General features: G+C 28.0%; 1 protein-coding gene across 1 annotated transcript in view; it reads left to right on the top strand.

Annotated features, from left to right (window-relative positions):
* The window catches only part of Mdh1 (malate dehydrogenase 1), a 37,370-nt gene extending 23,081 nt beyond the window's left edge, over window positions 1-14,289 (top strand). Inside the window, exon 7 of the mRNA XM_074123515.1 lies at window positions 13,644-14,289. Coding sequence (XP_073979616.1) covers window positions 13,644-13,742 — 99 coding nt within the window. The 3' untranslated portion in view covers window positions 13,743-14,289. The remainder of the gene's footprint in view (window positions 1-13,643) is intronic.
* Window positions 14,290-14,846: the final 557 nt, after the last annotated feature.

Here is a 14,846-nt window from a genome sequence, read left to right as displayed (position 1 = left end):
TTCGGTTTATATTATACGTGTATATGGAGAACAATTAAGTATATAATTGTATAGAATTACGTAAAGATCTATGGAGCAGAAAACGAGATTTTTAGTGGTAAAGATTGCTTTCTTTTTACAGAGTGAAAACTTTAAACACAATTATCTCGTAAACTACTCGATAGATTCTGTTTATATTAAACGTTTATATGGAGACCAATTAAGTATATAATTGTATAGAATTGCATAAAAATCTATGGAGCAGAAAACGAGATATTTAGTGTTAAAGTTTGCTTTCTTTTTATAGAGGGAAAACTTTAAATACAAATATCTCGTAAACTACTCGATAGATTCGGTTTATATTATACGTGTATATGGAGACCAATTAAGTATATAATTGTATAGGATTGCGGGGAAATCTATGGATCAGAAAACGAGATATTTAGTGTTAAAGTTTGCTTTCTTTTTACAGAGTGAAAACTTTAAACACAATTATCTCGTAAACTACTCGATAGATTCTGTTTATATTAAACGTTTATATGGAGACCAATTAAGTATATAATTGTATAGAATTGCGTAAAAATCTATGGAGCAGAAAACGAGATATTTAGTGTTAAAGTTTGCTTTCTTTTTATAGAGGGAAAACTTTAAATACAAATATCTCGTAAACTACTCGATAGATTCGGTTTATATTATACGTGTATATGGAGGCCAATTAAGTATATAATTGTATAGAATTGCGTAAAAATCAATGGAGCAGAAAACGAGATATTTAGTGGTAAAGATTGCTTTCTTTTTACAGAGTGAAAACTTTGAATACAAATATCTCGTAAACTACTCGATAGATTCGGTTTATATTATAAGAGTATATGGAGACCACTTGAGTATATAATTGTATAAAATTGCGTAAAAATCTATGGAGCAGAAAACGAGATATTTAGTGTTAAAGTTTGCTTTCTTTTTACAGAGTGAAAACTTTAAATACAAATATCTCGTAAACTACTAGATAGATTCGGTTTATATTATACGTGTATATGGAGACCAATTAAGTATATAATTGTATAGGATTGCGGAGAAATCTATGGATCAGAAAACGAGATATTTAGTGTTAAAGTTTGCTTTCTTTTTACAGAGTGAAAACTTTAAACACAAATATCTCGTAAACTACTCGATAGATTCTGTTTATATTAAACGTTTATATGGAGACCAATTAAGTATATAATTGTATAGAATTGCGTAAAAATCTATGGAGCAGAAAACGAGATATTTAGTGTTAAAGTTTGCTCTCTTTTTACAGAGTGAAAACATAAAATACAAATATCTCGTAAACTACTCAATAGATTCGGTTTCTATTATACGTGTATATGGAAACCACTTTAGTATATAATTGTATAGAATTACGTAAGAATCTATGGAGCATAAAACGAGATATTTAGTGTTAAAGTTTGCTTTCTTTTTACAGAGTGAAAACTTTAAATACAAATATCTCGTAAACTACTCGATAGATTCTGCTTATATCATACGTGTATATAGAGACCATTTTAGTATATAATTGTATAGAATTGCGTAAAAATCTATCGAGAAGAAAACGAGATATTTAGTGGTAAAGTTTGCTTTCTTTTTACAGAGTGAAAACTTTAAATACAAATATCTCGTAAACTACTCGATAGATTCTGATTATATTAAACGTTTATATGGAGACCATTTTAGTATATAATTGCATAGAATTGCGTAAAAATCTATCGAGCAGAAAACGAGATATTTAGTGTTAAAGTTTGTTCTCTTTTTACAGAGGGAAAACTTTAAATACAAATATCTCGCAAACTACTCGATAGATTCGGTTTATATTATACGTGTATATGAACACCACTTTAGTATATAATTGTATAGAATTGCGTAAAAATCTATGGAGTAGAAAACGAGATATTTAGTGATAAATTTTGCTTTCTATTTACAGAGTGAAAACTTTAAACACAAATATATCGTAAACTACTCGATAGATTCTTTTTATATCATACGTGTAGATAGAGATAATTTTTGTATATAATTGTATAGAATTGTGTAAAAATCTATCGTGCAGAAAACGAGATATTTAGTGGTAAAGTTTGCTTTCTTTTTACAGAGTGAAAACTTTAAACACAAATATCTCGTAAACTACTCGATAGATTCGGTTTATATTATACGTGTATATGGAGACCAATTAAGTATATAATTGTATAGGATTGCGGAGAAATCTATGGATCAGAAAACGAGATATTTAGTGTTAAAGTTTGCTTTCTTTTTACAGAGTGAAAACTTTAAACACAAATATCTCGTAAACTACTCGATAGATTCTGTTTATATTAAACGTTTATATCGAGACCAATTAAGTATATAATTGTATAGAATTGCGTAAAAATCTATGGAGCAGAAAACGAGATATTTAGTGTTAAAGTTTGCTTTCTTTTTACAGAGGGAAAACTTTAAATACAAATATCTCGTAAACTACTCGATAGATTCGGTTTATATTATACGTGTATATTGAGACCAATTATGTATATAATTGTATAGAAGTGCGTAAAAATCTATGGAGCAGAAAACGAGATATTTTGTGGTAATGTTTGCTTTCTATTTACAAAGTGAAAACTTTAAATACAAATATCTCGTAAACTACTCGATAGATTCGGTTTATATTATACGTGTATATGGAGAACAATTAAGTATATAATTGTATAGAATTACGTAAAGATCTTTGGAGCAGAAAACGAGATTTTTAGTGGTAAAGTTTGCTTTCTTTTTACAGAGTGAAAACTTTAAATACAAATATCTCGTAAACTACTCGATAGATTCGGTTTATATTAACGTGTATATGGAGACCAATTAAGTATATAATTGTATAGAATTGCGTAAAAATCAATGGAGCAGAAAACGAGATATTTAGTGGTAAAGATTGCTTTCTTTTTACAGAGTGAAAACTTTAAACACAAATATCTCGTAAACTACTCGATAGATTCGGTTTATATTATAAGAGTATATGGAGACCACTTTAGTATATAATTGTATAGAATTGCCTAAAAATCTATCAAGCAGAAAACGAGATATTTAGTGGTAAAGTTTGCTTTCTTTTTACAGAGTGAAAACTTTAAATACAAATATCTCGTAAACTACTCGATAGATTCGATTTTTATTATACGTGTATATGGAGACCACTTTAGTATATAATTGTATAGAATTGCGTAAAAATCTATCGAGGAGAAAACGAGATTTATAGTGTTAAAGTTGGCTTTCCTTTTACAAAGTGAAAACTTTAAATACTAATATCTCGTAAACTACTCGATAGATTCTTTTTATATCATACGTGTATATAGAGATAATTTTTGTATATAATTGTATAGAATTGTGTAAAAATCTATCGTGCAGAAAACGAGATATTTAGTGGTAAAGTTTGCTTTCTTTTTACAGAGTGAAAACTTTAAACACAAATATCTCGTAAACTACTCGATAGATTCGGTTTATATTATACGTGTATATGGAGACCAAGTAAGTATATAATTGTATAGGATTGCGGAGAAATCTATGGATCAGAAAACGAGATATTTAGTGTTAAAATTTGCTTTCTTTTTACAGAGTGAAAACTTTAAACACAAATATCTCGTAAACTACTCGATAGATTCTGTTTATATTAAACGTTTATATGGAGACCAATTAAGTATATAATTGTATAGAATTGCGTAAAAATCTATGGAGCAGAAAACGAGATATTTAGTGTTAAATTTTGCTTTCTTTTAACAGAGTGATAACTTTAAACACAAATATCTCGTAAACTACTCGATAGATTCGGTTTATATTATACGTTTATATGGAGACCAATTAAGTATATAATTGTATAGAATTGCATAAAAATCTATGGAGCAGAAAACGAGATATTTAGTGTTAAAGTTTGCTTTCTTTTTATAGAGGGAAAACTTTAAATACAAATATCTCGTAAACTACTCGATAGATTCGGTTTATATTATACGTGTATATGGAGACCAATTAAGTATATAATTGTATAGGATTGCGGGGAAATCTATGGATCAGAAAACGAGATATTTAGTGTTAAAGTTTGCTTTCTTTTTACAGAGTGAAAACTTTAAACACAATTATCTCGTAAACTACTCGATAGATTCTGTTTATATTAAACGTTTATATGGAGACCAATTAAGTATATAATTGTATAGAATTGCGTAAAAATCTATGGAGCAGAAAACGAGATATTTAGTGTTAAAGTTTGCTTTCTTTTTATAGAGGGAAAACTTTAAATACAAATATCTCGTAAACTACTCGATAGATTCGGTTTATATTATACGTGTATATGGAGGCCAATTAAGTATATAATTGTATAGAATTGCGTAAAAATCAATGGAGCAGAAAACGAGATATTTAGTGGTAAAGATTGCTTTCTTTTTACAGAGTGAAAACTTTGAATACAAATATCTCGTAAACTACTCGATAGATTCGGTTTATATTATACGTGTATATGGAGACCAATTAAGTATATAATTGTATAGAATTGCGTAAAAATCTGTGGAGCAGAAAACGAGATATTTAGTGTTAAAGTTTGCTTTCTTTTTACAGAGTGAAAACTTTAAACACAAATATCTCGTAAATTACTCGATAGATTCGGTTTATATTATACGTGTATATGGAGACGAATTAAGTATATAATTGTATAGGATTGCGGGGAAATCTATGGATCAGAAAACGAGATATTTAGTGTTAAAGTTTGCTTTCTTTTTACAGAGTGAAAACTTTAAACACAATTATCTCGTAAACTACTCGATAGATTCTGTTTATATTAAACGTTTATATGGAGACCAATTAAGTATATAATTGTATAGAATTGCGTAAAAATCTATGGAGCAGAAAACGAGATATTTAGTATTAAAGTTTGCTTTCTTTTTACAGAGTGAAAACTTTAAACACAAATATCTCGTAAACTACTCGATAGATTCGGTTTATATTATACGTGTAGATGGAGACCAATTAAGTATATAATTGTATAGAATTGCGTAAAAACCTATGGAGCAGAAAACGAGATATTTAGTGTTAAAGTTGGCTTTCTTTTTACAAAGTGAAAACTTTAAATACAAATATCTCGTAAACTATTCGATAGATTCTTTTTATATCATACGTGTATATAGAGATAATTTTTGTATATAATTGTATAGAATTGTGTAAAAATCTATCGTGCAGAAAACGAGATATTTAGTGGTAAAGTTTGCTTTCTTTTTACAGAGTGAATACTTTAAACACAAATATCTCGTAAACTACTCGATAGATTCGGTTTTTATTATACGTGTATATGGAGACCAATTAAGTATATAATTGTATAGGATTGCGGAGAAATCTATGGATCAGAAAACGAGATATTTAGTGTTAAAGTTTGCTTTCTTTTTACAGAGTGAAAACTTTAAACACAAATATCTCGTAAACTACTCGATAGATTCTGTTTATATTAAACGTTTATATCGAGACCAATTAAGTATATAATTGTATAGAATTGCGTAAAAATCTATGGAGCAGAAAACGAGATATTTAGTGTTAAAGTTTGCTTTCTTTTTACAGAGTGAAAACTTTAAACACAAATATCTCGTAAACTACTCGATAGATTCGGTTTATATTATAAGAGTATATGGAGACCACTTGAGTATATAATTGTATAAAATTGCGTAAAAATCTATGGAGCAGAAAACGAGATATTTAGTGTTAAAGTTTGCTTTCTTTTTACAGAGTGAAAACTTTAAATACAAATATCTCGTAAACTACTAGATAGATTCGGTTTATATTATACGTGTATATGGAGACCAATTAAGTATATAATTGTATAGGATTGCGGAGAAATCTATGGATCAGAAAACGAGATATTTAGTGTTAAAGTTTGCTTTCTTTTTACAGAGTGAAAACTTTAAACACAAATATCTCGTAAACTACTCGATAGATTCGGTTTATATTATACGTGTATATGGAGACCAATTAAGTATATAATTGTATAGGATTGCGTAAAAATCTATGGAGCAGAAAACGAGATTTATAGTGTTAAAGTTGGCTTTCCTTTTACAAAGTGAAAACTTTAAATACTAATATCTCGTAAACTACTCGATAGATTCGGTTTATATTATACGTGTATATGGAGACCAATTAAGTATATAATTGTATAGGATTGCGTAAAAATCTATGGAGCAGAAAACGAGATATTTAGTGTTAAAGTTTGCTTTCTTTTTACAGAGGGAAAACATTAAACACAAATATCTCGTAAACTACTCGATAGATTCTGTTTATATTAAACGTTTATATGGAGACCAATTAAGTATATAATTGTATAGGATTGCGTAAAAATCTATGGAGCAGAAAACGAGATTTATAGTGTTAAAGTTGGCTTTCTTTTTACAGAGTGAAAACTTTAAACACAAATATCTCGTAAACTACTCGATAGATTCGGTTTATATTATACGTGTATATGGAGACCAATTAAGTATATAATTGTATAGAATTGCGTAAAAATCTATGGAGCAGAAAACGAGATATTTAGTGTTAAAGTTTGCTTTCTTTTTACAGAGGGAAAACTTTAAATACTAATATCTCGTAAACTACTCGATAGATTCGGTTTATATTATACGTGTATATGGAGACCAATTAAGTATATAATTGTATAGGATTGCGTAAAAATCTATGGAGCAGAAAACGAGATATTTAGTGTTAAAGTTTGCTTTCTTTTTACAGAGGGAAAACTTTAAACACAAATATCTCGTAAACTACTCGATAGATTCTGTTTATATTAAACGTTTATATGGAGACCAATTAAGTATATAATTGTATAGGATTGCGTAAAAATCTATGGAGCAGAAAACGAGATTTATAGTGTTAAAGTTGGCTTTCTTTTTACAGAGTGAAAACTTTAAACACAAATATCTCGTAAACTACTCGATAGATTCGGTTTATATTATACGTGTATATGGAGACCAATTAAGTATATAATTGTATAGAATTGCGTAAAAATCTATGGAGCAGAAAACGAGATATTTAGTGTTAAAGTTTGCTTTCTTTTTACAGAGGGAAAACTTTAAACACAAATATCTCGTAAACTACTCGATAGATTCTGTTTATATTAAACGTTTATATGGAGACCAATTAAGTATATAATTGTATAGAATTGCGTAAAAATCTATGGAGCAGAAAACGAGATTTATAGTGTTAAAGTTGGCTTTCCTTTTACAAAGTGAAAACTTTAAATACTAATATCTCGTAAACTACTCGATAGATTCTTTTTATATCATACGTGTATATAGAGATAATTTTTGTATATAATTGTATAGAATTGTGTAAAAATCTATCGTGCAGAAAACGAGATATTTAGTGGTAAAGTTTGCTTTCTTTTTACAGAGTGAAAACTTTAAACACAAATATCTCGTAAACTACTCGATAGATTCGGTTTATATTATACGTGTATATGGAGACCAATTAAGTATATAATTGTATAGGATTGCGGAGAAATCTATGGATCAGAAAACGAGATATTTAGTGTTAAAATTTGCTTTCTTTTTACAGAGTGAAAACTTTAAATACAAATATCTCGTAAACTACTCGATAGATTCTGATTATATTAAACGTTTATATGGAGACCATTTTAGTATATAATTGCATAGAATTGCGTAAAAATCTATCGAGCAGAAAACGAGATATTTAGTGTTAAAGTTTGTTCTCTTTTTACAGAGGGAAAACTTTAAATACAAATATCTCGCAAACTACTCGATAGATTCGGTTTATATTATACGTGTATATGAACACCACTTTAGTATATAATTGTATAGAATTGCGTAAAAATCTATGGAGTAGAAAACGAGATATTTAGTGATAAATTTTGCTTTCTATTTACAGAGTGAAAACTTTAAACACAAATATATCGTAAACTACTCGATAGATTCTTTTTATATCATACGTGTAGATAGAGATAATTTTTGTATATAATTGTATAGAATTGTGTAAAAATCTATCGTGCAGAAAACGAGATATTTAGTGGTAAAGTTTGCTTTCTTTTTACAGAGTGAAAACTTTAAACACAAATATCTCGTAAACTACTCGATAGATTCGGTTTATATTATACGTGTATATGGAGACCAATTAAGTATATAATTGTATAGGATTGCGGAGAAATCTATGGATCAGAAAACGAGATATTTAGTGTTAAAGTTTGCTTTCTTTTTACAGAGTGAAAACTTTAAACACAAATATCTCGTAAACTACTCGATAGATTCTGTTTATATTAAACGTTTATATCGAGACCAATTAAGTATATAATTGTATAGAATTGCGTAAAAATCTATGGAGCAGAAAACGAGATATTTAGTGTTAAAGTTTGCTTTCTTTTTACAGAGGGAAAACTTTAAATACAAATATCTCGTAAACTACTCGATAGATTCGGTTTATATTATACGTGTATATTGAGACCAATTATGTATATAATTGTATAGAAGTGCGTAAAAATCTATGGAGCAGAAAACGAGATATTTTGTGGTAATTTTTGCTTTCTATTTACAAAGTGAAAACTTTAAATACAAATATCTCGTAAACTACTCGATAGATTCGGTTTATATTATACGTGTATATGGAGAACAATTAAGTATATAATTGTATAGAATTACGTAAAGATCTTTGGAGCAGAAAACGAGATTTTTAGTGGTAAAGTTTGCTTTCTTTTTACAGAGTGAAAACTTTAAATACAAATATCTCGTAAACTACTCGATAGATTCGGTTTATATTAACGTGTATATGGAGACCAATTAAGTATATAATTGTATAGAATTGCGTAAAAATCAATGGAGCAGAAAACGAGATATTTAGTGGTAAAGATTGCTTTCTTTTTACAGAGTGAAAACTTTAAACACAAATATCTCGTAAACTACTCGATAGATTCGGTTTATATTATACGTGTATATGGAGACCAATTAAGTATATAATTGTATAGGATTGCGGAGAAATCTATGGATCAGAAAACGAGATATTTAGTGTTAAAATTTGCTTTCTTTTTACAGAGTGAAAACTTTAAACACAAATATCTCGTAAACTACTCGATAGATTCTGTTTATATTAAACGTTTATATGGAGACCAATTAAGTATATAATTGTATAGAATTGCGTAAAAATCTATGAAGCAGAAAACGAGATATTTAGTGTTAAATTTTGCTTTCTTTTAACAGAGTGATAACTTTAAACACAAATATCTCGTAAACTACTCGATAGATTCGGTTTATATTATACGTGTATATGGAGAACAATTAAGTATATAATTGTATAGAATTACGTAAAGATCTATGGAGCAGAAAACGAGATTTTTAGTGGTAAAGATTGCTTTCTTTTTACAGAGTGAAAACTTTAAACACAATTATCTCGTAAACTACTCGATAGATTCTGTTTATATTAAACGTTTATATGGAGACCAATTAAGTATATAATTGTATAGAATTGCATAAAAATCTATGGAGCAGAAAACGAGATATTTAGTGTTAAAGTTTGCTTTCTTTTTATAGAGGGAAAACTTTAAATACAAATATCTCGTAAACTACTCGATAGATTCGGTTTATATTATACGTGTATATGGAGACCAATTAAGTATATAATTGTATAGGATTGCGGGGAAATCTATGGATCAGAAAACGAGATATTTAGTGTTAAAGTTTGCTTTCTTTTTACAGAGTGAAAACTTTAAACACAATTATCTCGTAAACTACTCGATAGATTCTGTTTATATTAAACGTTTATATGGAGACCAATTAAGTATATAATTGTATAGAATTGCGTAAAAATCTATGGAGCAGAAAACGAGATATTTAGTGTTAAAGTTTGCTTTCTTTTTACAGAGTGAAAACTTTAAACACAATTATCTCGTAAACTACTCGATAGATTCTGTTTATATTAAACGTTTATATGGAGACCAATTAAGTATATAATTGTATAGAATTGCGTAAAAATCTATGGAGCAGAAAACGAGATATTTAGTGTTAAAGTTTGCTTTCTTTTTACAGAGGGAAAACTTTAAATACAAATATCTCGTAAACTACTCGATAGATTCGGTTTATATTATACGTGTATATGGAGACCAATTATGTATATAATTGTATAGAAGTGCGTAAAAATCAATGGAGCAGAAAACGAGATATTTTGTGGTAAAGTTTGCTTTCTTTTAACAGAGTGAAAACTTTAAATACAAATATCTCGTAGACTACTCGATAGATTCTGTTTATAATATACGTGTATATGGAGACCAATTAAGTATATAATTGTATAGAATTGCGTAAAAATCTATGGAGCAGAAAACGAGATATTTAGTGGTAAAGTTTTCTTTCTTTTTACAGAGTGAAAACTTTAAATAAAAATATCTCGTAAACTACTCGATAGATTCGGTTTATATTATACGTGTATATGGAGAACAATTAAGTATATAATTGTATAGAATCGCGTAAAAATCTATGGAGCAGAAAACGAGATTTTTAGTGGTAAAGTTTGCTTTCTTTTTACAGAGTGAAAACTTTAAATACAAATATCTCGTAAACTACTCGATAGATTCGGTTTATATTATACGTGTATATGGAGACCAATTAAGTATATAATTGTATAGAATTGCGTAAAAATCAATGGAGCAGAAAACGAGATATTTAGTGGTAAAGTTTGCTTTCTTTTTACAGAGTGAAAACTTTAAACACAAATATCTCGTAAACTACTCAATAGATTCGGTTTATATTATACGTGTATATGGAGACCAATTAAGTATATAATTGTATAGAATTGCGTAGAAATCTATCGAGCAGAAAACGAGATATTTAGTGTTAAAGTTTGCTTTCTTTTTACAGAGTGAAAACTTTAAACACAAATATCTCGTAAACTACTCGATAGATTCTGTTTATATTAAACGTTTATATGTAGACCATTTTATTATATAATTGTATAGAATTGCGTAAAAATCTATCGAACAGAAAACGAGATATTTAGTGTTAAAATTTGCTCTCTTTTTACAGAGTGTAAACTTTAAATACAAATATTTCGTAGACTACTCGATAGATTCAGTTTATAATATACGTGTATATGGAGACCAATTAAGTATATAATTGTATAGAATTGCGTAAAAATCTATGGAGCAGAAAACGAGATATTTAGTGGTAATTTTGCTTTCTTTTTACAGAGTGAAAACTTTAAATACCAATATCTCGTAAACTACTCGATAGATTCTGTTTATATTATACGTGTATATGGAGACTATTTTAGTATATAATTGTATAGAATTGCGTAAAAATCTATCGAACAGAAAACGAGATATTTAGTGTTAAAGTTGGCTTTCTTTTTACAGAGTGAAAACTTTAAACACAAATATCTCGTAAACTACTCAATAGATTCGGTTTATATTATACGTGTATATGGAGACCAATTAAGTATATAATTGTATAGAATTGCGTAGAAATCTATCGAGCAGAAAACGAGATATTTAGTGTTAAAGTTTGCTTTCTTTTTACAGAGTGAAATCTTTAAACAAAAATATCTCGTAAACTACTCGATAGATTCTGTTTATATTAAACGTTTATATGTAGACCATTTTATTATATAATTGTATAGAATTGCGTAAAAATCTATCGAACAGAAAACGAGATATTTAGTGTTAAAATTTGCTCTCTTTTTACAGAGTGTAAACTTTAAATACAAATATTTCGTAGACTACTCGATAGATTCAGTTTATAATATACGTGTATATGGAGACCAATTAAGTATATAATTGTATAGAATTGCGTAAAAATCTATGGAGCAGAAAACGAGATATTTAGTGGTAATTTTGCTTTCTTTTTACAGAGTGAAAACTTTAAATACCAATATCTCGTAAACTACTCGATAGATTCTGTTTATATTATACGTGTATATGGAGACTATTTTAGTATATAATTGTATAGAATTGCGTAAAAATCTATCGAACAGAAAACGAGATATTTAGTGTTAAAGTTGGCTTTCTTTTTACAGAGTGAAAACTTTAAACACAAATATCTCGTAAACTACTCAATAGATTCGGTTTATATTATACGTGTATATGGAGACCAATTAAGTATATAATTGTATAGAATTGCGTAGAAATCTATCGAGCAGAAAACGAGATATTTAGTGTTAAAGTTTGCTTTCTTTTTACAGAGTGAAAACTTTAAACACAAATATCTCGTAAACTACTCGATAGATTCTGTTTATATTAAACGTTTATATGTAGACCATTTTATTATATAATTGTATAGAATTGCGTAAAAATCTATCGAACAGAAAACGAGATATTTAGTGTTAAAATTTGCTCTCTTTTTACAGAGTGTAAACTTTAAATACAAATATTTCGTAGACTACTCGATAGATTCAGTTTATAATATACGTGTATATGGAGACCAATTAAGTATATAATTGTATAGAATTGCGTAAAAATCTATGGAGCAGAAAACGAGATATTTAGTGGTAATTTTGCTTTCTTTTTACAGAGTGAAAACTTTAAATACCAATATCTCGTAAACTACTCGATAGATTCTGTTTATATTATACGTGTATATGGAGACTATTTTAGTATATAATTGTATAGAATTGCGTAAAAATCTATCGAACAGAAAACGAGATATTTAGTGTTAAAGTTGGCTTTCTTTTTACAGAGTGAAAACTTTAAATACAAATATCTCGTAAACTACTCGATAGATTCTGTTTATATCTTACGTGATTATGGAGACCATTTTAGTACATAATTGTATAGAATTGCGTAAAAATCTATGGAGCAGAAAACGAGATATTTAGTGGTAATTTTGCTTTCTTTTTACAGAGTGAAAACTTTAAATACCAATATCTCGTAAACTACTCGATAGATTCTGTTTATATTATACGTGTATATGGAGACTATTTTAGTATATAATTGTATAGAATTGCGTAAAAATCTATCGAACAGAAAACGAGATATTTAGTGTTAAAGTTGGCTTTCTTTTTACAGAGTGAAAACTTTAAATACAAATATCTCGTAAACTACTCGATAGATTCTGTTTATATCTTACGTGATTATGGAGACCATTTTAGTACATAATTGTATAGAATTGCGTAAAAATCTATGGAGCAGAAAACGAGATATTTAGTGGTAATGTTTGCTTTCTTTTTAGAGAGTGAAAACTTTAAATACAAATACTTTGTTTATATAAAGTGGTGTATCTCCTGTTCTATTTGAGGAAATTTGGTAGAAATTTTTATAATTATAGTACTGATTTAGCTCTAAAATCGTGCTGAATTCCAATTTTGTAGCAGTATTTTTAAAGGAAATTTATGGTATTGAAATTTTTGAGTCTTGCATCTGCTTCAAATTGCGAATACCTGTATCTGTTGTTCTATTATAGCAAATCCGGCTAAAATGTATATGATTATAGTATTGGTTTTTCTGTACAATTGTGCGCCATCTCTTGTTTCTAGCATTATTTTTAGAGTGTTCTGCAAGAAAAATAGCCATATGTGTTTTGAAAGATTATGGGGCACTGTCTCAGAGAATTGGCCGACCATATTAGCTAGTCCTTGTTACCAAAATATGAATAAGAAGTAGTTTTTTTTTTTTTTTATATCTTGAAGTTATAATTGTGAATTTATATTTTATTTGCATTTTACAGGGATTGAAGATTGATGACTTCAGTCAAGAAAAATTAAATTTAACTACATCCGAATTGGAAGACGAGAAAAAAGCCGCATTGGATGTCTGCGCAGACTGACTAGGAGTAGATATGTTGGCCAAATTATAAAAATTTGGAAGATTCAATTAGGACTGTTAATTTTAATTATGAAGATCATTATTATAATAATAATAATGATTTTAAGATATTTATTTTCTTTAGATTGGCCTCCATATTTTTATTTTGCATAATTATAAGAAGCTGTTTCTAAGACAGATATAATTAGAAAAAACCGATTTTGCATTTAAGATAAAATAAATATAAACATTCCATAATTTGTGTATAAAAAATAAACTTATAATAATACCTAATCAGTCTGAAAGTACGCCCGGTGTTCAGGTGGCCAGCCTGTGGTGTTGAAGAGTTTATTGTTAAGGTTATTTTGTAGTGAGGTTTGATTATAAACGAAATTCTTTGTGAAAATCACAAAGTTCGAATAATTATTATTAATGGTCATTAATAAAGACGTAAAAAAATAGCAAGACTTATATTGACAGAGGAAATATTACTCATCTTCTAATTTTATATTATTATGTGGCAATTATTCAATCAAAGGTATATAGTACAGTTTTTCTTTTAGTATCTAGTGACAAAATGTAATTTTCTTTGATGGGTTTGAAGTGTTTGGTGACTGATTCAGTAACCCAACGGGAAGGAAGAACATTGCTCATTTTAGTTATAATTTTTGATTATTTTTTGCCGAACTTTCGTCACACAGGTTGGACGGAAATTGGCTATATTCTTCTTTCCTTAGGTAATTTACTGTATTTACCTGCTTCCTTTTAATTTATCTAGAAATGTCAGCCATTTTTTTTAAATTTATCGTTCAGGATATGTAATTAAATTTTCAAATAAAAATTCAAGACTTCATTGCTTTGTTTCGTTTTCTTAAAATGAAAGTAAAACTATTTCTAAACAATGAATGAAATCCACGCACAAAAACATCGTTTTGTATGACCAGAAAGAACTCAGTTCAATATTTCATTTAAGTGAAAAGTGTAAGTAGAAGACGTAATTAGAAAAGGTGACTGATTAAAAACATTTTCCACAAAAGGCAACTTGCTACTCTGATGAAAATTTTTGTAATTAGTGGAAAAGCGTAGGAAAATTTTATGTTTTTGCACTTATTTAATGATATAGGTT

The sequence above is a fragment of the Rhodnius prolixus genome, unplaced genomic scaffold, assembly GCF_049639745.1.
Source record: "Rhodnius prolixus isolate KJV_2025 unplaced genomic scaffold, Rpr scaffold_14, whole genome shotgun sequence".
Lineage (NCBI taxonomy): Eukaryota > Metazoa > Arthropoda > Insecta > Hemiptera > Reduviidae > Rhodnius > Rhodnius prolixus.
This window is presented reverse-complemented; position numbering and strand designations above follow the sequence as displayed.